Source organism: Centruroides vittatus, unplaced genomic scaffold, assembly GCF_030686945.1.
Source record: "Centruroides vittatus isolate TY-2023 unplaced genomic scaffold, ASM3068694v2 contig_3050, whole genome shotgun sequence".
Taxonomy (NCBI): Eukaryota; Metazoa; Arthropoda; class Arachnida; order Scorpiones; family Buthidae; genus Centruroides; species Centruroides vittatus.
The window spans coordinates 235,679-261,733 of NW_027121958.1; the positions used below are offsets into that span (position 1 = coordinate 235,679).

The 26,055-nt window shown below is 32.9% G+C and overlaps 2 protein-coding genes across 7 annotated transcripts; one reads left to right on the plus strand and one right to left on the minus strand.

Annotated features, from left to right (window-relative positions):
- Positions 1 to 8,195: 8,195 nt before the first annotated feature.
- LOC136972871 (uncharacterized) lies at positions 8,196 to 12,924 on the minus strand. The gene is made up of 3 exons (XM_067267517.1): positions 12,796 to 12,924; positions 10,509 to 10,760; positions 8,196 to 8,564 (listed from the first exon to the last, which is right to left on the minus strand). The coding sequence occupies exons 1-3, from the start codon at positions 12,814 to 12,816 to the stop codon at positions 8,295 to 8,297; spliced, it is 543 nt and encodes a 180-aa protein (XP_067123618.1). The 5' UTR covers positions 12,817 to 12,924; the 3' UTR covers positions 8,196 to 8,294.
- A 208-nt stretch (positions 12,925 to 13,132) lies between these two features.
- Positions 13,133 to 24,777, plus strand: LOC136972854 (procollagen galactosyltransferase 1). Of its 6 annotated transcripts, XM_067267491.1 has the most exons (4): positions 13,242 to 13,333; positions 13,463 to 13,522; positions 15,086 to 15,210; positions 22,313 to 24,777. In XM_067267491.1, exon 4 carries the CDS (start codon positions 22,320 to 22,322, stop codon positions 24,024 to 24,026), a length of 1,707 nt encoding a protein of 568 aa, XP_067123592.1. In that variant the 5' UTR covers positions 13,242 to 13,333; positions 13,463 to 13,522; positions 15,086 to 15,210; positions 22,313 to 22,319; the 3' UTR covers positions 24,027 to 24,777. The 6 variants fall into 6 exon arrangements, with proteins under 6 accessions (XP_067123591.1, XP_067123590.1, XP_067123592.1 ...); XM_067267490.1 differs by lacking the exons at positions 13,463 to 13,522; positions 15,086 to 15,210 and adding an exon at positions 13,133 to 13,177 and having other exon boundaries at positions 13,277 to 13,333; XM_067267492.1 differs by lacking the exon at positions 15,086 to 15,210.
- The last annotated feature ends 1,278 nt before the right edge of the window (positions 24,778 to 26,055 follow it).

A 26,055-nucleotide genomic window follows, 5' to 3' on the forward strand; every position in this document is an offset into this window, starting at 1 on the left:
TGGATACAAAAGATGAGCTTAAGTTGCGATCACTTACAATTACGATTTCAGAACTTTTATAATTAATTATTCATTTATTTTTATTTTTGAAAAGACAAATGAAGCGTAGCTTATATCGGAAACTAATTTATTCTCTATAACAATCTTTACTCTCTTCTATATATTCTTACAGGATGTACGAAAAGATATTTTGCGAATGGTTAGTTTACAGATTATAGAACGTAAGGTGGAAAAAAAGAATAAAAATATAAAAACTTTAGATTATAAAGAAGAATATAAGACACTGCATGTTTACACAGAGTGAGCAGTGGTGCGTTATCCAATGGGGAAAAAAAGGCAGTTGCCTGGGGTCCCCACTGGCAGGAGCCCCAAACAAATCTTTGATAAGAAAACATTTACTCCAAAAAATTCCCCCGAAGAAAAATGCCTGGAAGTCAAACTGTACAGTACATGGTGTTTTCTAATTCAAATTTGCCTGGACCCCAAGCTATAACGCGCTACTGAGAGTGAGTACGAAGGTTGGTTGGTTTGGGTTTTTTGGCACAAGAGCCATATAGGCTCTGCTGCGCCATGTGAGCACGAAGGACACGGATCCTTTAAGATGTGGTTTCCTTGAAATCCATACTTAACATATGACAATTCGTTTTAGGATATTAGGAAAGAAACTTTTAAACTTGATATTTTCGGAATTTTCAGAATGCCTCGACCCCCCCCTTCCTCCTTAAAATGTAAACGTAATTAATAGACGGGGCGTCTGTTAATTACATTTACATTGTGACCGTCGGCCATATTGTATATATATATTTTATTGTATATAGTTTTAATCCTATCTTATTTTTGCCATTTTCTCCTTCCTTTGTCTATTCTTTCTTAAACTTTCCATGACCGTTATCACCGTGGGGCTGGATTAGCAGTTCTGAGAATCGGTAGGGACAATAGCAGGTAGTGTGGCCTGGGGAAAAAGTGGCTAAAGGCCGCCACACACGTTCAGGAAATCCTTTGAGGAATAACTGTGCAGGCCTGGCCTTGAGGAAATTCAGAATTTCCTGTCGCCCACATACGAGGAGGAAAATCTCTCAGTTAAATTGTTTTATTGCCCTGTAAACAAAAGCTCTCTCCCCGATTTTAAGTCGGTGTTGTCATTTTATTGCACTTAGAAGGGTTCGATTCGTGGAAACAGTGCACGTGTTCAAATCAAACTGCCACTTTGTATTCTTTCAATTTGTCGTTCGACATCCGTTTTGTTTCTCCTGTATAAATCTTTTTTACATTATCGCAAGTACAATTTAATCTCTCAGTTCGTCAGTCGACCATGGCATCTGATGACGACGTACTGGCTATTCTTGGGTGCTTATTGGCAACGAATTGCATTAAAACTCGCAAGAAAAAACATGTGCGTAGGAGTCTATGGTGTAAAGAGTGGCTTTAAAAAAAGAGGATCGTATTCCCATGTGAACCTGATCTCAGAATTGAAGTTAGTACCTAAAGATTGGCACAACTATTTAAGAATGGACGAAGAAACGTATTTAAATCTATTATCATTGGTTACACCAATTATAAAAAAACAAGATACTGTAATGCGAGCAGCAATTTCACCACACGAGAGGCTCACGGCGACCTTAAGATGTTTGGCAACTGGCAGAAGTTTTGAAGATCTCAAATTTTCAACAGTAATATCACCTCAAGCTCTTGGCTACATCATACCTGAAACATGTGATGCTATTTACAAAGTCCTTCATAAAGATTATTTAAAGGTAAGAACAAACTTTTCTTTTTAATAGATATTTATTATCATAACGTACAAAAATGCCAAATTACACATTAACATATACAAATTACATATATTAATTATTAATTAAGGTTATCATGATGAATTTGGACGGAAGTGCTGGAAGGGGGATGACTAGTAATACCGAAACCGGTAGAAATTGGTGGATGATAACGAAAAAATTGATGTGGCAAGTGTTGCTGTTCATACACCAATTTATGCGATTAAAGTTTCCAACTCCGCTTGAAATAAAGTTTCGTTTATTAACTTTTCGGCAATCAGCATTTGTTGCTTTGGGAGTTCACGCAATTTGATTGCAACATTCTTGCCGAAAATATCGAAACGATCATCTTGAACGTGTGGTTTGTTAAAATGATCTTTCACGGTTAATAAAACTTCGTTCGTCAACGATTCTTGGTCTACTCGACTTCGTTTAGGGGGACGGCTGCGTCGCGTCTGTACTGGTGTATCATCCGAAAGTTCTATTAAATCCTGTGTTGCGATTATTGATGGAGTAATAATATCGTCGCTGCTATGATTCTCCTCCGTTGTATTATCCATAGCGTTATCCTAAAATAACAATTTTATTAATGTAGTAAAGGAAATTGATTGTCTTTTAACACGGTTCGTCACACAAAATTAAAAACAGTCAGATATTTCTACATAAAAAACTTTATCCTACACTCAGGGACCACCACTTCGTCCTTCCTCTCTCTCCCGTATCCCGAACTCCTCCTTCCCGCCTTTTTTCTCCCTTCCCTTTTTTTATGGTTCTTTGTCTATATTTATTATTCCTTTTTACAACCCTTTATTACCGCGAGGAGGACGAGAAGGTCCGATATCACTACAATTCTATTAATTTAAAAATTAAGTTATTTATTTATTTTATTTTTTTTTTTTTTTTTTGCTTTTTAGTTTCCACGAACAGAAAGAGAATGGATGGATATAGCGAAACTTTTTGAAGAAAAATGGAATTTCCCGCATTGCCTTGGAGCAATGGATGGAAAGCATATCAACATTATTCCTCCAAGTGGAAGTGGATCAGAATTTTATAATTACAAAGGAAGACACAGCATGGTTTTACTGGCTATTGTGGATGCGAAATATCAATTCATCATGTGTGATTTTGGTACCAATGGTAGTTTCAGACGGAGGTGTTCTAAAAAACACCAAGCTTTTTGAAAAACTTGAAAACAATAAGTTAAATATTCCTGTTGAAAGTAAAGTCAGAAACAGTAGTAGAAGTATGCCCTATGTATTTGTAGTTGACGATGCCTTTCCTTTGAGGGTAAATATGATGAAACCGTTTAGACAAGCAGATCTAATTTCCCAAGATAGAAAAATATATAATTATCGCGTATCACGAGCAAGACGCATTGTCGAGAATGCGTTTGGTATCTTGGTATCGAGGTTTCGAATATTTCATACGGCAATTAATTTACAACCTCGTAAAATCGAATCAGTTGTAATGGCTACTTGTGTTTTGCACAACTTTTTAATGAAATCGGTGCCAAGTTTTTATTCTCCTCCAGAATGTTTTGATCACGAAAATACTGATGTCGGAACTACTATTTTAGGTTATAACACAGAAGATTCAAAAATGACGCAACTGGCTCGAAAAAATCCAGGAAACACAAGTTTTTTAGCAAAAAAAGTGAGAGAAGACTTTATGGATTACTTTGTAAATGAAGGCCAAATTCCGTGGCAATTGAACTTCATTTAAACATTATCAACGTTGTAATTGTAACCAAATATTGTATTGCCATTAAAATAATAAAAATTTTGTACTTTTAACTCAGCTATATACTTAAATGAACAATGACATATTAATTTATTTAACAATATTTATATTTCAATTTTTTTCTTATGACACAAAAGACACAAATATAAGTATTATATTAAAAAAACAAATTTTACAATACCCCAATGTCAATATCATCGTCACTATCTATGTTGGAGCGACTGCTTCGAGGCGTATCTTGGTCATCTAAAAACCTAATTTAAAATACAAACAACTAAATAAATTGCTTAATTTTTCGTCGTATTTTATTGTTAAAAATTTAAGCTTACCTTAATAATTCGAAGTACCACAACTTTGGTTTGTATATATCTTCAGTTCCTGCTCCTGATTTAATTGACGCTTTAATTTTTTTAATTTCTTTTCTGTATGCGCTTCTGATGTTGTTTATTTTTTTACAACGCTTTCTTTATTAGCGTTTGGCTCTATTTCTTTTAGTTTTTCAATTAAACGTAAATAAGCAGCTTCTTTCTTGCTTCTATCGTGGTACTCTTTATTTTTTACATGCCAAAGGCATGGTTCGCTCTCGTAAATTTTTAAAAATTCCTCCAAAAATTCACGGGACATTGTTCTCACTACTCAGCGGCCTCACAACTGAACGACACGACTCCACACACGTTCCGGTCGGCCTGCGCAGTCCAAAACTGTGCAGGAAAATCAAATGGTTTTTCGTTTCTACTCCGGTGAACTGTACAGTTTTCCCCCACACACGTTCAGGAATTCCTCAAGGTCAGGCCTGCACAGACAGGAGAAACAAAACGGATGTCGAACGACAAATTGAAAGAATACAAAGTGGCAGTTTGATTTGAACACGTGCACTGTTTCCACGAATCGAACCCTTCTAAGTGCAATAAAATGACAACACCGACTTAAAATCGGGGAGAGAGCTTTTGTTTACAGGGCAATAAAGCAATTTAACTGAGAGATTTTCCTCCTCGTATGTGGGCGACAGGAAATTCTGAATTTCCTCAGGCCTGCACAGTTATTCCTCAAAGGATTTCCTGAACGTGTGTGGCAGCCTTTATAGAACACCACAACATTTTAAGGGGGAAGAGGGAGTCGAGACATTCTGTAAGTGGACTTTTTTTTAGTGGTGTTAGTGACATGAATTTGTTCTAAACTGAACCCAGGAGAGCTGGGGACTTTTTCCTACGCACGAAGAAAACTTGGGAGTCCATAGTGGTTACTGATCCTTACAAATTAATGCTGCTTTTACTAATAAAAAATGAAATCTTTAAGTGTATTTTATTAATAAAGAAGCATTCTACGTACAGTGGAACCTCTCTTAACGAGCATAATTCGTTCCAGAGTATTACTCGTTATGCGAAACACTCGTTAAGCGAAACAATTTTTTCCATAGAAATTAATGTAAAATACGATACGCCGAAAAAAAGCTCAAATGTTTTATGTATAACGTTTATTCACAAAAAATTGTACAATATACACTGTTAAGGAGCGTGAATCATCATCATCATCATTTCTTCTAACGCGGAATGAACCATCCTGGAATGAGAATTCGATTTGAAGAAACAAAAAAAAAAAAATTACAGCTAATATACAGTCGACTCCGCATAAGTCGACACCCCAAGGGGAAGTGGAAATGTGTCGAATTATCCGATGTGACGACTAAAGCGAAGTTGAAAGAAAAACCAAAAAACTACAATTAATACACTCATGTTTGTGAAAATTGCAACACCATGATGGAATTGTGCAAATTGAACCAAACTTACAGGAAATGTAAAATAAGGAGACATGCAAATGATTAGAATTACAAAGCGATTGGGCATGCGTGGAACGAGAAATGGCTTCTTATCAGCCGCTTGTTCCAAGTATATAAAGGACTGTAAAGATGCATTGAAATCTATTTATCTTCCTCTGTCTGCAGTAAACGTTTCATTGGTAGTCAATATGCCTCATTAAAAGCAGAGGAAACCATACCAACAACTAACGGAGTTCGTACGAGGCCGCATCGTCGGTATGCGAGAGGGTGGATTTTCGTATCGAGAAATCGTAGCCCGTACGCAGTGTAATGCCACAACAGTGATGCGTGTTTGGAAGAAATGGACAGAGGAGAACCAAATAAGGCGAAAATCTGGCAGTGGGGCAAGCAATAGCACAATGGCACGGGACGACAGACACATCTGCATGGCTGTGACGGTCGTACAGCGTCCTCTCGTGCGTTAGCACAACATTGGAGCACAGCTACAGGTGTTTTGTTGTCTAGGTCCACAGTTCGTCGCCGTCTGCTGCAGCATAAACTGCGTGCAAAGGTTCCTCTATGCAGGATTTCCCTCTCGTTGATTCACAGACGCCATCGACTTCAATGGGCTCAGCAACACAGCACGTGGCGTGCCCAGTGGTAACAAGTTGTTTTTTCCGATGAATCTCGCTACAATCTTCAGTACAATGATGGAAGAGTACGCGTCAGACATTACAGAGGGGAACGTCTTTTCCCACAGTGTGCATATCCAGCGTCATACCGCACAAACGCCTGACATCATGGTGTGGGGAGCTATTGGGTATAATTGTCAATCCCATCTAGTGCACATTGCAGGCAACCTCAACAGTGATCGCTACATACGGGAAATTGTGGAGCCAGAGGTCCTCCCCCTTTTTCGACGCATTCCGGGTGCTGTATTTCAGCAGGATAATGCCCGTGCACGTTTCTCAGACTGCACTAGCCTTCTTCAGTACACAACAGGTTTTGCTTCTTCCATGGTCTGCTTATTCTCCGGATATGTCGCCCATCGAGCATATCTGGAATTTCATTGGTCGGTGACTCGCTCGTACAACTGGTGGGGCACACAATAAGACTGAACTTTGGCGTCAAGTCGAAGCCATCTGGAATGCCATTCCCCAGGATTATATTTAGAACCTCTATGATTCAATGCCACGACGTGTACGGACTGTCATCACTCAGCGTGGCGACACACAAAGTACTGATTTCCGACGATCTTTTTTTTTTTGGTCTTGTAAATTTGGTTGTTTATTTGTACCACTATCAGTAATATGTGAAACAAATTTTATTAATTTCTGACAATTCATTCATGGTGTTGCAATTTTCACAAACATGAGTGTAAAATACAATAGTATAGGCTTGCAATACATTGTGTCCTCCATTTACAATTACTCTGTAGATGAAAAACTGAAAAATTCGTTTAGTGTTTTGTTTTGAGCACTTAACTGTCTCGACTTTCTTTTTCAACAATCATGATAGCCTTTAAAACATCATCTTCGCAATTTAGATTCTGGTGTGACGTTGATGTAGATTATATATTTTCTTTGTTTATCTGTTATTATTTTATACATAAAAATACATAAAATGTTAAGGCATTTTTATTAATATGTATATATATATTAATAATATTAATATATTATTATATTATTAAATATATTAATTATATATCAATAAATAAATCGACTCCCCCTCCTGAAAAAAAATGAGTTCGCACCACACGTGCGGAGTGAATTCATTTTTTCAGGAGGGGTGACGACTTAACGGAGTGTGGGACAGCAAAAGTATGTCGACTTATCCGGTGGTAACGAGTTAAGGTTCGTTTACATCTACAGACACGTAACAGCACAGACATAAAAATATTATTACATACATTTTCAATGGGCATATTTACATATACTGCGCGTGAGCGGATCGTGTCCGCACAGACACGGGCCGGCACCGGCCGGTATTGTCTGCGAGAATGTTTTGTCTGTGCCGGCACATGTCTGTACATGTCTGTGGGAGTCGGCGCGGTTAGTATGAACGTCGACACGCACAGTGCTTGGTTAAAATGCTGAATAAAGAGAAATTAATTGAATTAGTTCGGGAATATACATTTCTTTATGATTTAAGTGCGTGCACTCCCTAGTATGCCTGAAGGCGTCTGTGCATGCTGGGTTGTAGATGTGAAAACTATTATCTGTGCCGTGTCTGCCACGTACAGTGTCTGTAGATGTGAATCAACCTTTAAAAGGTGTCGAGTAAACCGGAGTTTTTTAACATTAATGCTTATGTAAGTCGGCTGGGACCACAGAAACTGACTACTTAACCGATGGTGCCGACTTATGCGGACTCGACTGTAGTTGATAAACACTCCAAACGATATGCCAAATTCTTGGTTATGTAAAGGTTATAATTAAATATTAGAAATTAATTAATTTGACTAGAGGTAGGCAGTTATGTTTCCATCTCGTATTAAATTTAATAATTATAGTTAATTTTTAATTCAGACATTTCAATAAAATTTAATTTGGAATCGGTCATTAAATTTAAGGACCAAAGAATTTGTTATATCGTTTGGCGTGTTTATTATATAACGGGTTGTTGATGTTTATAAGTAATATGTGTGAACACAAGTTTGGAAAAATATGTGATCTCAAGCGACGCTAAGATGCTAGCGGAACGAGTGCTAAACACAGACTGATGGAGCATGCCGCATACGCACAATTCGGGACTTTCTCTCTCCTCATCACTCGTTATGCAAAATATCGCTCGTTAAGCGAGGTAATTTGTTTTGCTCGTTATGTGAAATGCTCGTTGTGCGATATTCCACTGTATTTCATCTGTTTAAAAAAATGGCAAAGGGGGACCACTCTATCCCCGAGCCCCATACATGTGCTGGATGGCCATTTATTAGTCGTGTGAATAAATTATAAGTAAGAAAATATTTGCATAACTTTTCAGAGCAGTTTATTCAATATTATTAACATAGTTTATGTTTTATTGTTTTATTAAGTTTCTTCATCTTCAGTTCCAGTAAACGCTGGTATAACTTCTTCCTCAACTACTTTCCATACTCGTGAAGGATATTCTTCGACTGTGTCCTGAGATGGCGTTTTTAATTCTTTTGGAGGATCTTTTTTTATTCGATTTAAGCTCGCGTCGACTTTACTTTCTACCGAAATTCTTGGTGAAGAGCTGTTCTTTGCTTCGAGCAACGAACCTCTTGTCGTTTCACATTGCAACGGATGAGTATTATAATCGTAAGTAAATTGAAATTTCTGAAGAGGGAAAAAGATCTAATATGAAATTCATAAAAATATACTTTTTGCATATTATATAGTAAATTAAATCTGTTTAATTTTAATTTACTACAAATAAAATACTGAAAAATAAAATAGGATTAATAATAATAGTCTTGGAAGTAAGATTATTTACATGTTATATACATGGGAGTACGCAGAAAATTTTTCAAGAGAGTGAGAGAGTACAAGAGAGTACAGGTTGGAGATAAATCATTACATTAATAAATTTTTATTTAATTTTTGGAGGTTTTTCCACAAGTAAATTATAGAATACAGTATTGCATCAAAGAGTCCCATGGCTGCTGTGATGCAATAAAGGTCATGTATCTCAATCGTTTTTATGATTGTAATCTGTGGAAGTTTTTACTCGATCCCCGTAGGGGACAAGTGCTCTGTTTGCCCCTTCTGTGGACGCCCATGCTTAGATATACCATAATTTGTGGTCTTGTCAGTATGTACTGTACATGACACACAGGAAGACAAACTATAGCGGAATCTATCCTTCTAAACCTTTTTAAAATTTCGAGGAACTTTTTAAAATAACTTACAAAATTTTAAGTGGAAAATTGCTTATACTACTCGAGTTTTAGCTCTGTTTGTGTGTCATAAGAAGGATATACTAAGAAGACTCCAAATTATTATTTTTGATGTCTTCAAGTTACATTTTTAAGAACTGTTTTAAAAAGTTTTAATTTTAAAAATAATGAAAAAATTTATATATCACAAATATTTGCGAGTTATTCTAACGTAACATTGTTATTACGTTAGATTAATTAGATAAGCTTATAGACAAAAAATTATAAATAAAGAACTTACTGTTTTGAAAAAGGACGTTACTGAAGCGTTTGGATAGCTCTTTTCGCCCTATGGGCATTAAGATGGTCAAACGCTTTAATATGGTGGGTTTAATGCTGGGTGACCGGATCTAGGCCTGTCAAAAAATTCCAAACAATTTTTACGAACAGTCCGTCTCATATATGACGAACCACGTCTCCACCATCTATTTTTGAGCCCTACGAATACAAGATGGATATGCAGAAATTCCTTAGTGTCTACGGGGTGAAAAGAGTTTTTAATTAAAAAACCAAAAGTTTGGGGTATTCATTTTCCTGTGGGAGATCGCGACTTTACATATAAGACGCAGGGCGATTTTTTCAGCCTTTGTTTTTGGACTAAAGTTGCGGCTTATATGCCGTAAAATACGGTACCTGTATTCAGCACCGGATTAAGCCTCTAGCGGGCCCTAGACAAAATTTAAATTGGGGCCCCATTTAAATAAGTTGCTTCTAAACAAATCTTATATAATGTGACATTAGCGTAGCTAGCATGGGTGACACCCGGTGCGGATATCGTAGTGTCACCCAGGAATATTTCTAGATGGTGCGAGAGATCTCGTGGCGGAGATTACTTCTGACGCACGGATGGCTGTTGACCTTTTTTTTTTTTTTATTTTTAGGTAATGGCTACTGAAGCCGGGCCCCTCCGAATTACGGGCCCTAGACATTTGCCTACTTTGCCTATTCGATAATCCGGCCCTGCCTGTATTAAATCATTTGAATACAGTATTAAGAATTAATAAACTAATCCGTAATTTATATTTGGATTGCTGCAGGCTTGTAAATATTTCTACATATTTTTTTTTTAACTCTTTCCGCCCTGTGGGCACTAAGAGGGCCTCTTTTAGTAGGCCCATTATGGGTTCGGCCAGGCCCACAATGGGGCGACCGGGTGGTGAGGGACGGGGCCCGACATATCCGAACGGACCACCCCCGAAAAATTCCTGGGGATTTCTCGACCCGTTCGGATTCGAACCCGGGTCCCCCAGAGCGGTAGGCTGTCACCTTGACCGTTCGGCCATCCAGCTTCTATTTCTATATATTGTTTTCAAAAAAATTATTTATTTTTAAAAAGAATATTTACTGTCATATCTATCTTCAAAGAATGATCCGAATCCAAGTAGAGAGGAGTAGCAACTTCAAATCTTTCCTCCTTTTCCTTTTCCATTTGATTATCCAGTTCAATAAACGTATGACAACTTTTTAATATTTTGGCTAAAAAGTCGATAGGATTCGGCGGTCTTTTGACGCATAATTCGGCTAATGCAATAGCTAAACATGATCCAATTTCCTTTTTGAGGTAAATCACATTCTCCGATTCTTCTTTAGGATTCATCTGTAATAAAATACTTAAATATAATTTTAAGTTTATAAAAAGTATTAATTATGGAAATTAAATTGAAATAAAAAACATTAAGTTCAACAAAACTTTTTTATTAACAACATCCATTGGCGTTGACTAAAGGATCGTAATCCGATAATATTTTAGTAATGTCGACCCCCAAAGTTGAAGTATAAAAATTACTTTTATCCATGACAACATCTACATCGCCACCAAGGATTATAATATGTTGGGTACACCCACCAGTGGACAAATGGATAAAACCACTGAACACTGGTAATTGGTCGTGGGTGCGCGTTTCACCAATGGCCACGTGTTTCTTGGGTTTTCTTCACGTTTGTAACACTTAAATAGGGACCAGTTTCCTATAGAAAGTCCTTTCTGCAGATCGCCCACGAGTTGCGTTGTGTAGCCTTCTGTCGACAGTTTGGGAAAATTTTCATATACCGTATTTTACGGACTATAAGACGCACTTTTTTCTTCGAAAAATTGCCTCCAAAATTCAGGTGCGTCTTAAGGAGGATGCACACATGCGGCGCGGCAAGGAAAAGCGGTGACGCAAACGCGTCTCCGCCGCGCGGCAGCTAGACCACACAAGCGGCAATCCGTTTACATTTCGGCGCATGCGTTCAGTATTCAAGATGGCGAACGATATCGATGCTCCGCTATCCACGTGTTTACAAATTTTGTTTTGTACGGCTCGTTTTATTTAGCTAGAAGATTTCGTCGAAGATTCGAATGAATATTTTGGATTAGAGATATCGTATTGGCAAGAATCTTGCCGAGATATTTTGTTGGATCGGTAAAGAACTGATGTACAAAATAAGCTTATTCTTCGATTAAGATCTCTCGATAAAGAATACTATTTCGAGTAAGATTCGGTTGTTTTGTTCTTTGAATTAAATAATATATGATTACTGTATCTGTGTAGAATTTGTGTTAAATTTATTATTCTTTCCTCTTTATTCTGATGTTAGTTATCTCGGTTAACCACGTCGAACTTTCCGCCATTAAAACACCACGTGATTGTATTTTCTCACGTGACTGCCAGACGAAATGTTATTGGCTGATAGAAACGCGTCTTGGCGGCGGCCGCCGCGAAAGATAGAATTCGACCAACTTTCGCGGCATGAGAAAAGCGGCACGAAATAGACCTCTGCGGCGAGAAAAAGTGACGTCATTCTGCCGCTTTTCCTTGCCGCGCCGCATGTGTGCATCCGGCTTTATACTCCGTAGCGTCTTATAGGGTATTTTTTTTAAAAAATTGCTTAAAAATTAATGTGCGTCTTATAGTCTGTAGCGTCTTATAGTCCGTTAAATACGGTACTTGTAATGATTTCTAAGATTTAAGATGGTGAGCCTGTAAATAATTAAAGTTTTTAAGAAATGGATTGATTTACAGTGTTACGTTGAATAAATTGTCTTCTTTTCCACTCGTGTTCATCTATTCTAGCCAATAAGCGTTTATGTGTTTAAAATAAAACGAATGATAATCGGTTAATATTGACTCTAATTCTTGATTATGACATACGAGAGTTTTTCAACTTTTTCCCAAAACCCTGTGGGCACTAAGAGAATCCACAGGGCTGAGTCTTTTTCAGCAAACTCATTCTGCCAAGTCCAAAATGGGGCGGCCGGGTGGCAAGGGGCGGGGCCCGATATATCCGGCCGGATGGCCGAACGGTCAAGGTGGCAACCTACCGCTCTGAGGGACCCGGGTTCGAATCCGAACTGATCGATAAATCTTCAGGAATTTTATTTTGGGGGGTGATCGGTAACGGATATGTCGGGTCCCGTCCCTCACCATCCTGCCGTCCCATTGTGGGCCTGGCCGAACCCACAATGAACTTGTTTAAAAAAGGCCGTCTTAGTGCCCACAAGACGAAGAGTTTTAAATATATATATATATCTAGACGGACTATCTTCTGAAAAATGAGGTTTTTTTAACGACTAAATCCAATCTTTTTTTATTATTTTATAAAATTCACCCACAATATAACTATTGTAATTATATAATGTAATGATATACCTTATTTCTATTTTTCAGCATTTTCAAAATTCGAATTCAAATTTAAATTCAAATGTTCAAATAAAGAAAGAAAATATTTATTATATTTTTAATGAAAAAAATGCCATATAATATTAATTATATTTATATCAAATTGTCAAAGCAATTAAACTATTATTATTATTATTATTATTATTATTATTATTATTATTGGATGTGTTTAAAATATTTAATTTATTTAAATCTTAATTTCGATTAGAACCGCTAGAGGTCTCATTGTAAGTAGGTCATTGTCATTTTCCCACATGAGTAAATTTCAAAAAAAAAGTATTTAAAAAGTGAAAGTCTTATATTAAAATAAATATTTAATTAATAAGAATAAATTTGATGGCGAAAAATTAATGTAAATACCTAATTTAAATTCGAAACGTATTTCACGCGCAGTTAATGAAAATTATTATTATTAATTACAATTAAATAAAAAAAACATTTTATTTAACAGGTGTTAGTCGTTACTGATGGATATTCTTCGTCACAGTGCCATATTTAGGAATTTTAGGTAAAATTATTAGTTTTAAACTGTTAAAATTCCATATTAAATACTCTGACATGTAATTAGGAAGTAATTTATGCTAATAATGTGTAAAAATATGCTCCATTTTGCTTAATTTTGCTTTTATTTTGGTAGAAAATTACATTGACACTCCTCATCTATGACAGAAAGTAAAGGAATTACATTTTGCTGAATGTAATGATGTTTGTTAAATTTAAATATTAAAACATGAAACTTGGCTGTAATATATCAAAAGAGAGATGTAAATTCTTTAAAATATAAAGAAACTAATAATTTGTGTGTAAAAGTGGATTGACATTGACATATAGAGTTAAACAGAGTCGAATATAAACTTTGTCTTTGACAATAGCGAGGTTGAGGTGAAGTTTAAACGCGAAAACGTGTACGTTGGACGTTCGGTGCCGCTTTCCTGTAAGCCTAGAAGTTTGACAATGGTGGTTGGAGTGTTGAGCATAATTCCACTGACTTTCCAAACGCCATTGTCAAACTTCTAGGCTTACAGGAAAGCGTCCGACGTACATGTTTTTGTGTTTTAAACTTTGGCCTCAACCTCGCTAATATGATAATGTTTTAATTTAAGGTTTCATTACTGGTTTTTTGTGGATTTTTTTTAAAAATTAAAGCTGTTGGCTTTTTTCCAGTAATATAACACACAGGAAACAGTTATTAAATGGAGAAAATGCATTTTGGGCCTTAATGACCCCTCCTTGCTCCTTATTCCTTACAAAAGAAATGATAGATAAATATTACATCACAGATAATATTTTACTTACATAGCTGATGTTTTGTTGGATTTGATGAAGCTGGAAGGACAATAATTACAAAGCCAAACTGTTCACACTTTTCCAGCGGAGGATTTATTTGGCAAATAAAATGTTTTCTGCTTATTTTGTAAGCATGCCTCGGGTTTAGCTGTGAACATCAAATTTCTGATATTCAAAATTGGAATGATGAATGTGTTCTACAACGTGGTATAAGATAAGCTGAAAACACTTGATGAGAAAGTGAAAACGGTTTGGTTTTGTAAGTAAATGTTTTGATGGATGTGATGGTGTTTTTTTAAACCAATTTTGGCATTAAAATGTGAAGTTTGCTTCTGTAGTGTATTAAAAGTGAGAAGTAAATTTTTTAAAACACTATATAAACTAATATGTTTAATTAATATAATATTTTCCGTTTAATATAAATTGTCATTAACTTACGGAACTAAATACGTGAACAAAATACATACTCTTTCCTCTTTGACATAAACTACAAGCTGTGCTTATGAGCTTCAAACATATTTGGTTGATTAATTTTTTGAATTTTTTTTAGCATAAGATTATGCAAAGTTGTTAGAAGGTGTTAATACCTATATTTATCAGTTGAATACCATAGCAACAGGTTTTGTTTTTCATTTGTTTGATGTTGCTATGGTAATTCTTGATTCTTTTGTAAGACAGTTGGCCAATCTATTTCTCCAATGACATTGACATGTGTACCTCTGCTTTCTTGAATATCAAAAGTGAAATATTTCCCTTGTTCTAATACTTTTGGATTTCATTTTTTATTTCAAAGTGGAGAGATCTATATGTAATTATGTTAATAAATAAATACTCCAAAATCAATTGAGAAAGTTTTTGAATCATTATAATTATGTTTTACTTATATTGAACATAAATGACATTGAAAGTTTTAATATTTAGTAATACCTATTATTATTATTGATGATGATATATTATTTTATTTTCTGTACAGTACCTATATAAGAAAAACTTAAAGAACTAGACATTTAAGATGTGGAAAATTAAGATGTGTTTGTATGAGCATCAAAAACCTGAATTTGACCTTAAAAAAAAAATGGATATTAACCCCTTTCAATGGTAACTTCATTGTTGGTGGTTTTTGCCTTGTTTTATTAATGTTCTAACATTTGTTCTCTGTAATTTTTTAATTTTGAAATTGTAATTAGTATAAACAAACATACCACTGAGCCTGTTACTGATGTGTGTCTTCTAATAAACAGACCGTTACGAACGTTTTCAAACTCTCAGGTTTTTCTTCAGATAACCAACCAATAACTCCTGAACGAATGCAATTCAAATTAAATTCAATTAGAACACCAGTCAGAACTGTATTGTGTGGATGATATTGAATTGCATTCGTTCAGGAGTTATTGGTTACCTGAAGAAAAACCTGAGAGTTTGAAAACATTCCTAACGCTCTGTTTATTAGAGGACACACACTGGTAACAGGCTCAGTGGTATGTTTGTTTACTTTACTCTGGTGTAGTATCACTGTTGTTTGTGTAATTAGTATATTTTTTTTGTTTAAATATAGTGATTCTGTAAATTATATTTGGAATCTTTGTAGGTATTCTTACATTCCTTGTGAAATACTGGCTTAAACTTAGAACATCTAAACTTGATTTACAGTGTATTTGGAATTTACAGTACCAAAAATGCTAATTTAGATGTGTATATTTGAAAGTCTGGATGGGATCTGTCCAGATTTTCAGTGCTTCATTGAATATATACAGTATAAGTAATGGCTTGATGGGATTGAGTAACTGAAAATGTGACTTATTAAAACTTTACTGAATTAAAGATGTGCATTTTTTACTCTCTCAGCTGTTATAACAGAGGGAAAGTATGGCGATCTGGCAAAAAATGATCCTTTCAGATTTTTACATTTTTGGACTTAGGACACTTTGAAATATTGAAAATGCAAAAAAATTTGGGGGTAATTTCTGTGTATGGATGTTAGTTTGTGTGGGACATGATTTTGTTCACTGTTCACAGCTTAATAACTCCTGTGCTTTTTGTCAAAAATTTCTGAAATTTTTCATAGAGGTTTGTTTATTAGGGGGATTGATGCTATTAAATTTTGGTGATTAAAGGTTGGGGGTGGGGAGATAATGGGAGTCATTTATGTCTCCAGTAGGATCTGACTTAATGACTATTTTATTTGTTATTAGCATTTACAAATTTTTATAAAACTCATTCCTACCCTCAAAATTAAGGTTTTTGCCATTTTATAACAGTTAAAAATATTTAAAAATTTTAAAATAAAATAACAGATGGCACTACCAGAATTTTAAATGTCGGGAAAGTTGAGGAACTCGTTGCTGGTTTATTTATGATTTTGAATTTGAGTTTCCTTCCTGTATGAAATATGAGTCAGATTTGAATCTGGGTGGGAATGGAATTTTTCTCATATGGCTTACATATGGTGTCCTAAAAGATATTCTTTCATTTCTCATTCCGTTTACTTAACATGCAGTAGTACATGTGTAAAGGAAAACATCGAGTATTAAACAAAATTGACAACTTTAAAATAAATGCTAATGACGTAAACTATATTGTTAGCAACTTTTGATTAAAATGGAAAAAAATTGTCACTAATTTTTTAGTTAGTAAGTAATAATTTATGATAAAATTATTGAATTAAGAGAGCTTAATGCTTTAAATTAATTACAAATATACTGGCACTCTTCATTTAATGACTGAGTTCTATTCCTATAAGTAGGTCATTACGCACATTGTCCAAGTTACTAAGAAGTTTATTATTTTTAAAGTAAGAATAAAATATTCAAACTTAAGTACTCTACTTAAAACAGAATAATATTTTATAACAAAACAAATATAAATGACATAATTCAGTTCCATGCCTCCATGTTGCTATAAATAAGAGTTATCATATATCCAAAATTTTTAAGTATTTCAAAAGTTTTCTTCAAGGAAATCTGTAATTCAAAATTAGTTAATGAAGTCTAACTGAAAATGTACTCAAAATTTCTTAACAAATGTTAAACTTTTTCAGTCAGTGTTATTCTCTTTCAATTTCTCCCCTCAAAATTAGAGATTAATTGCTTTGATGAGTTTTTACCACATCGCTCAGTCTCACATTTTCGTCTATTAGTCTCTTTTCTATCATGTTATTTCTTAATTTATCTTGTTATCTCAATTTTTCTTTCCTCAATAATTTTCCCTGAATCTAGGAATGGAATTAATATTCCAAAATACTTACCATATTTTTACGGACTATAAGACGCACCTTAATTTTTAAGCAATTTTTTTAAAAAAAATGCCTATAAGACGCTACGGACTATAAGATGCACCTGAATTTTGGAAGCAATTTTTCGAAGAAAAAAGTGCGTCTTATAGGCATTTTTTTCTGAATTTTGGAAGCAATTTTTCGAAGAAAAAAGTGCGTCTTATAGTCCGTAAAATACGGTACTTCAGGGAACTAACACATTCTTTCAAAGAAGAAATCCTTGAGAGAATTTGTTGGTTTCGTAAAGTAAGTATTTTGAAATATTACTTTGAATCTCTTTACAAATTATCTATTTTCATAAATTGCTCTTGTATTAAAGAATTATAATTTAAAATTTGCAAAAGCAATCAATTCATCGTAGAAAATTTAAAAATTTAATTTATGTATAATAATCAGTCTTTTATGTTGTGCTTTATGCGAAGTTTTTATCCAGCATATTCTGTTTCTCACAGGGGAAAAAAATTAGTTATTTTTAATAAATCTGCTAATTTAATAAAACAAATACAAATTTGTAATCACTTGTAATAATTGAAGAGTTTTTTTTTTTGTAAGCAAAAATGACATTCTAATGCACACATCTCCATCTATTGGTAGATCAGAGAATTACTTTCTTGTTAAAATACATTAATCATTATATAAAGTGATTTTCTCATAGGATGTTACAAATTGCACATCCTGTACATCTGTACTCCAAAAGTGATCTCTCTCATTCTATGCTCTCTGAAGTTGGTACTCAACAGAGTTCTAAGATAAAATAATTATTATTTAATTTATTCAATTAGTATTAACATTATATTTATAATTTTTCTATTACAATTTAATATAGAGGTATTGTATGTTTATATTTGTTAATCCAATTATCGAATTTCGAATATGGTTTGAAAGTGTAGCTTATAGTTTTGTTAGTTTTCACTTTAATTAGAATTTCTTAAAATAAATGACATTCGGTAACAAAACTTTGAAATTTCCACAATAAATAACCATGTAAGAATTTTATTGACTTTATTTTATACATAAATTCAAAATAAATTAAATGCAAAATTTAGTTATAGAATATGTCATTAATGACTATTACTATAGAAAGTTTTACAAATTCATGCAATAAGTTTCATTTTTTTTTATCATTTACATTTTATAGTAGCCTATATAATTCAAAAACATCAATATAAATACTCTGCAGTAATAATAAGTATCTTGTACATTGAAGCAAATACAGTATATTAATTTAATATTGATATACTCTGAAATTAAAAGGACTAGTTAATCAATATTTTTTTGTATACCTTTTAAATGTATTACACAAAATTACTAAAGAATATAACGTGCATATTTATTTTCCCATTAAAATGAAAAGTTTAAAGCAGATTTTACTAAATTCTCAATTCATTTTTGTTGAGTTTGAATGGTTGAATGTGTTGCCTTGACATTGAATCTGACTAATAGTTATTAAAATTATAAGGATATAGACTAATAGACTAAAAAATTAATGATCAATAATAATAATAATAATAGATTTCATTATTACTAATTAGTAATAAAAGAGCATTTAGTAAAATGTTCAAGTTTGTTTATACTAAACGTTTTTAGTAGTTGTATTTTTCATCTTCAGAACATTTTTATATCAAGTAAATGTAATTAAAAACAGGTATAATTTAAATAAAAGAACAGTTTAGTGAAAATTAAATTCTCCTTTTGTATCTTAAATGCCTTGTCATTGGCACTGTTGACATATGGCGCTCCTACGCCTCGTATAGACTGCTTAATATGTTCTACCAGTCCTGTCCATTGTGTGTAAAGTGGTATACTTTAATTATGGATAATATGTAAATATAAGAATAAGATTCAATAACTACACACATATATATGTATACGTAGCTAAACAGAAAAATATTTACAGTTATTCATAACTATAAATAGACATTTTATTAATTTACATTTAGTTAATTGATTAATACTTTGATTAATAATAAACAATAATGACATTTTTACTTATATAATGCATTAAATAATAATTTAATTACGTATATATGATTTTATTCAAATATTGAAAGTTAATTTAGTCTACAAAATTAAATTACTATTGAACAGAAAACTTAAATTATGGATATATTGTCATATAATAGTGTTTTTGTTCATTAATTTTCCAAGAAATATTTATTTTTATGGGGAAGTGAATAGAATATATTTGCTGCAACAACAGAATTAAATGTGGATTTCAGTGCAAAAATCTACATAACCAGCAAGCTGTATAATTGTTGATGAACATAAAAACATAATGTATTGATACAATTGTTCCTAACAAACGGACTGTATGCACTGCAGTGTCTACCCTATTATAATGCACTATCTGTAAAGTTGTGTAAATATAGTTTTTGTGATTTATTTATTAAGCTGTGTTTAATTCTAAAGAGAAAAATTTTGTTAAGGTATTTGTTTGTATCTGTTGTAAATTGATATTTAATAAAATTAATGTTTTTGGTTCATAAAACTTAGATACAAAATTAGTTAGTTGTACAAATAAATATTAATATGGATAAAGGCATATTTTATAAATGTAAAACAAATAAAGATATGGTTTATTCAGTTTTTGTAGTAAATATAAATTATTTTTGTTAATTTTTTTCACAAAGGAATGTTATATTTTATTTTTCTGAAGTGTTGGACTGGTTCTACCTGAACCATACCATTTGTTTGAGTCTCCAGTAGACATGATTGAAACTGTTGTAGTTGTACAATAAGAAACATCTTAAGGATATTAAATCTTGAATTGTATAGTTAGTTTGAAAGATGATTAAAAAAAAGTGTGTAATAAAATGCATTCTTAAGTAAATTAAATTTTTAAAAACTTTTCAATTTATATTGGCTGATGCATGATTTGGGCCATATTTGTATAAAATCATGATTAATCAGGAGACTCATTCATGTACAAAAAGCCCTTGGCAACTCTGGTATTAAGTCACAAAAATGTTAAAACTTTCCTAAGGATTCTATCTCTTCCTTCTTTTAATGGACATGAACAGTTATCAAGAAAATAGAAAAATTTTTATTTACTCACATTTTGAATAGTTACATTGATTCATGTATTTCTTTTGTGCACATTATCATTTTATTACATAAAAAAAGCTATAAAATCAATCAAATATGCTTGCAAATTTTTCAATGTGTATGTAAGCAAACATTTAGCAAAAGTCTAAGACAAAGTTATTGAAGATAGCACAAATGTTTAACGTTTTTTCAGACATATTATTATATATATATATATATATATATTATATATATATATATTTTTTTGAAGAGAGAGTTGGTATTTAATTAATCGACAATGATGATTGAAATTTGAATATTGATTCACCATAGTAGCTTATTGGTTTAATATGATTTAGTAAAAATAAAACGTTAAATAAAAACATGTATCTTATAAAAATTTTGTTGGAAATATCATCAAGCATAGAATACCGTATAGTAAAATATTGAGACTGAATGGAAAAATATATGTAGCTACTTCATATTCATTCATTCATTCCTTCATTATTCTTATTCTCCTTTAGCATTATGAATATTCTTATTATATTTATATCTGTATGAATATACGCAGCATTAATTATATACGAAAATGGTCTCTGTTCAACTTATTAGAGTCGAAATATAGTTTTATATTTTCATACGTGGCTTTCCGTTTACTGATGTATCAGCATGAACATGTGGATGTGCTAAATATGTCAATGTCAATATAATACATGTATTATCTTCCCTGTGAGAGTAATATATATAACAGAGAATGTATGGCAATTGGTCAAAAAATGACACTGGAAGATTTTTTATTTTTTGACTTAGAATCTTGAAATGTCAAGAAATGCAAAAAATTTGGGGAGTTTTCTGTATGGATGTTTACATGTGTATGGACAGGATTTTGTTCACCCACTTTGAAGCTTGATAACTCCTGTGCCTTTTGTCAAAAATTTCTGAATTTTTGCAGGGATGTTTGTTTATTAGGGGGATTCGGGCTGTTAAATTTTGGTGGTTAAAGATCAAGAGGGTGGGGAATTAAAGGGAGTGATGTCATAGAGTGGGGTCAGAGTTAATGATTTTACTCATTATTACCGTTTACAATTTTTTATAAAATTCATCTCTATCCTGAAAATTAAGCTTTTTTTCTATTTTATAATAATTAATTATATAAAAAAAACTTTTTTAAGTAAGAAATCATAAGAAATGGCAACATCACAGTTTTAAACTTTTTGCCGGGAAAGTTATTCAACTGATCGCTGGATTTTATAATATAGTTATATATTTGATTAGTTTTCAGTTAAGAAGTTAATTAATTTTAGTAATTATTTATTATTATTATTGGAATATGTATTAATTAAATTATAAGGACATAAATATTCGTTTTCAAATTCAAAAGCATCTTTTTTGTTGATTCATCGATGTTTTTGATATAATCAAATTGTTTTAGGCACAAGTGAGTTCGATTTATATTTTATACACCCCGGTGTGTAGGATGATGATATGTTACTATTATTAATTTAATTTATATATTATAATAATTTATTAATACAAAGAGAACAGTTTTTTTAATATAATTCAAAGTTTTAAATTGCAAATATTTTAAATTAAAACTTATTCCAAGTAGAAAGTTTTGTTCACATTCCAATAGCAAGTTTAGATTAATGTTCTGCATTTAAAAATATATTTGTGAAACTGGAATTTAAGTAGGGTAGATGTACCCTTTATGGAGTTCAAGGATTAAAAGTTTAAAACTTAAAGGGTATTATTGTAGATTGGTTTAGATTTCATTCAGGAAGTGCATGAATTGCACAGTGACGTTTTGTATAAAATATTTCAGGATTCTTTATTTATTAAATAGTAATTGCATTCAATATTGTTAAGAAATGTTTTATCTTATAAATCTTTAATTTATTCTTTCAGAGAAAAAATGCAGATGAAAACATCAATCTATATTATTGTTTTTATATTGTCATTGTCATCGTATTCCATTTGTCAAACGTGCCATAATCAAGAATCTCTTATGGCTCCTACTGTAATGGTAGCTATACTTGCAAGAAATAAAGAACATACTTTACCACATTTTCTTGGTTATTTAGAAAGATTAAATTATCCAAAGCATAGAATGTCTCTTTGGATTAGGAGTGATCATAACATCGATAAGACTGCAGAAATGTTACAAATGTGGGTTGCCAAAGAAAGAAACAAATATCATAAAGTTGATATAGAAATTGATGAAACAACAGATTTTTTTTCTGACGAAGACGGAGTGTTTGATTGGTCTCCGCAACACTTCGCTCATGTTATTCTGCTTCGGGAGTCTGCTCTAGAAACGGCAAGGCAGTCTTGGGCCGATTATCTCTTCTTTATTGATTGTGATGCTTTTATTGTAAATAATGAGACACTAAATGAATTAATTGCTCAACAGAAGACAATTGTTGCACCGATGTTGGAATCTTTAGGTGCTTATTCTAATTATTGGTGTGGAATGACTAGTGATGGTTATTATAAAAGAACTAAAGACTATATGCCTATTTTAGAAAGAGAAAAAATAGGATGCTTTGATGTCCCTATGGTACATTCGGCTGTTCTAATAAATCTACGACATAAGCAGTCTCTGAAACTCACTTATGACCTAGCCAAGTTAGCTAATTACACCGGTCCAATAGATGATATCATAATATTTGCAAATTCGGCTAAGCATTCTTGTGTGCCAATGAATATTTTAAATAAAGAAGCTTACGGTTATATTCTAGCACCATTAGAAAACGAAAATACTTTAAAAGATGACATTGATCAATTAATTAATTTACGATTAGAAGTGATGGTTGAAGATCCTCCGTTATATGTTTCTCCTCATTTACGTTATTATGTTCCTGAGAAAAAGAAAAGTAAATTGGGATTCGACGAAGTTTATTTAATTAATCTGAAGCGACGTACAGAAAGAAGAGAGAGGATGTTGAGATCTTTAAATGAATTGGGAATTGAAACAAAACTCTTAGATGCTGTTGATGGAAAACAATTAAATCATTCAATTATTAAAGAAATGGGAATAAAGATGCTTCCAGAATATACAGATCCATATCATAAAAGACCTATGACAATGGGAGAAATAGGTTGTTTTCTCAGTCATTATAAAATCTGGGAAGAAATTGTTAAAAAGCAGTATCGAAGTGCTATTATATTTGAAGATGACATTCGCTTTGAATCTTACTTCCGCCGGAAACTTTCAAATTTAATGAAGGAAGCAAGAAGTATTAGTCTACAATGGGATCTTATATATTTGGGGCGAAAAAGACTCTTGGACGACGAAGAACCTTATATAGAAGGAACCACTACACTTGTTCGTGTAGCTTATTCATATTGGACATTATGTTATATGATAACATTAGAAGGTGCAAGAAAACTTATTGCAGGTGATCCGCTCTCAAAATTAGTTCCAGTTGACGAATATCTTCCCATAATGTTTAACAGGCACCCGGAAACAGTTTGGAAAAGTTATTATCCTGAAAGAAATTTAAGAGCATACTCAGCACATCCATTACTCGTATATCCCACACATTATACCGGCGAAGATAAATACATCAGTGACACAGAAGATTCTGAAGTATTAAGTTTAATGAGAGATGAATTGTGACATATCATTTTTTTTTTTTTTTTTACATAATTGTTAATTCTATATTGACTAAAAATCATTTGTAAATGTTCTTATGTCCAGTTTTACATTTAAATGCAGCTATTCTGTTCAAACAAATTATTCAGTAGATTGTTTTATTCATTTGCCATAAGAATATTTCTATAATATAATTTTTTACATTTTATTTAAGTCTATAAATTTGTATATCTAGTCAAACATATAATCCTACAATGTTTGGTAACAAATGGTTTATCAAGGTTTCTATGATGATGTACTGAAATTTGATACATATCCTTTCACAACATATTTACATTTGTCATACTTATAGGATGCAGATCTGATTCAAACACTAATTTCGAAAGCTTAATGTAATTCATATTAATACTTTATATGCTAACAAGTAACAGAACCAATGTAAGAAAACCAACTGGATTCACAAACAATTAACAGTAACAAATACACCTTTTAAATCCTAGTAGCTTAAATTTATTCAGAACAAACAATTTTGGCCATATTGCAAAGGCCTTCTTCAGATTGTTTTTAATAAAACATCAAACCACATTAAAGAATGCAAAAAGATTTGTTCTTTAATACATTTTGATGTTCCATGAGGAACAATCTAAATGTAAGGCTAGCCAAAGGGAGTGAAAAACCGTTGTGATGGCCTCGCAGTCAGCCCCATCATGTGGGTGTGGCAGGACTCACAGAGACAGGTTTTCCATATTAACCCATTTAATGACATCAAAAAGTTTCTTACAAAATTTGGAGCAGGAGGTGTCCCAATGGAACAATACTAAAAGTTCAATAAGAGAAGATCCAATGGGTTCTTGTTTTCTGGTCCTGGTGTCCCGTACGGGCGGATGGTCTCTCGTCGACCCTGGGGTGTGCTCCCGGGTCTCAATCAGAACTTCTTCAACGACCGTCATTCTCGGTGGTCTATGGAAGTCCGTTAGTCCGGCACTTTCATTGTTAAGTCCCTTTCTATCTCCAATCGTAGCACTCACGACCAAGGTAGTGTAGTCACTCACAGCGTATCCAAGAACCCTTACTAGGAACCAAGAATGTCCTTTTTTTGGACTCTCGATTTGGTTTTTTTTTCTCTGAATTTGTTCTACCATTGGTCCCTTCTAGTCACAAGGTGACCATTTGAGACCGATTGGTGGGTGCAGGAGAGGTCAGATATACGCCCGAACCTGATTCCTCTCTTGCTACATCTCCCTCGACTTTGGTTCATTCTACGACATTTTCTTTCTTAACTTACCCCTCCAACAAAAACAACCTTTACTGTTCACTCACGGTTTGTTTTCCTTTCACCATTCGTAACCAGAACTCGAACAAATTCCTTCGTCCTTTGACTTTATTTAGGTCGCGATTCGAACCTCGACTGGGTCCTCACATAAAAGTGGCCTTAAAACATGGCCAAAAATGTTTGTTCTGAATAAAATTAAGCTGAATTTATATTTGTTACTAGTAACAGATCCAGTTTTAAGGTATAAACAAATTTCTTTATTTCTTGTTGTCTCCAATAACTCCTACATGACGGTAATCCTAAAAGGTTTCTCTGGAGAACTTGTTTTACCTTCAAATTTAGATTAACTAAATTTAACAATTTCTCCATATCATTTCCTTGGTGGGAGTCAGGATGCAGGCTACATTACAATGTATTGTTTTCCTCAAGTGAAGAAATGTCTTGATCCTCGAAACGATTATGAATCTGACGAAAGATTCAACCCTGTTTAAGAACAGGGCAGCCTTCACAACTAAGAACAAAAGCAATATGTTGAAAAGTGTACTACTGTGAAAAAAATTTACGTGCATAGGGGTAATATGATAAAAGGAGGTATCCTAATGTCACATTGTCTTGGTCTTTGTTTAATAAAATACAAAATTAAAAATTCCAATTGCAAGGATGAACACCTTAAAGTCATTAAAAGAGATCATCACTAAAATATACTTGTTCTATAATATATATTTAAAAAGTAATTTCTTGTTGGTTACTTTTGTTACTTTAATCATTAATTCAAAGTTA

Excerpts from the sequence above, each read along its gene's own strand:
- LOC136972854 (XM_067267490.1), top strand. The coding sequence starts at position 13,293 with ATGGATATTCTTCGTCACAGTGCCATATTTAGGAATTTTAG. Across the intron at positions 13,334-22,312 it reads GCCATATTTAGGAATTTTAG|AGAAAAAATGCAGATGAAAA; the intron begins GTAAAATTATTA and ends TTATTCTTTCAG.
- LOC136972871 (XM_067267517.1), bottom strand. The coding sequence starts at position 12,816 with ATGCTGAAAAATAGAAATAAG. Across the intron at positions 10,761-12,795 it reads TGCTGAAAAATAGAAATAAG|ATGAATCCTAAAGAAGAATC; the intron begins GTATATCATTAC and ends ATTTTATTACAG. Across the intron at positions 8,565-10,508 it reads CTTTGAAGATAGATATGACA|AAATTTCAATTTACTTACGA; the intron begins GTAAATATTCTT and ends TTCCCTCTTCAG.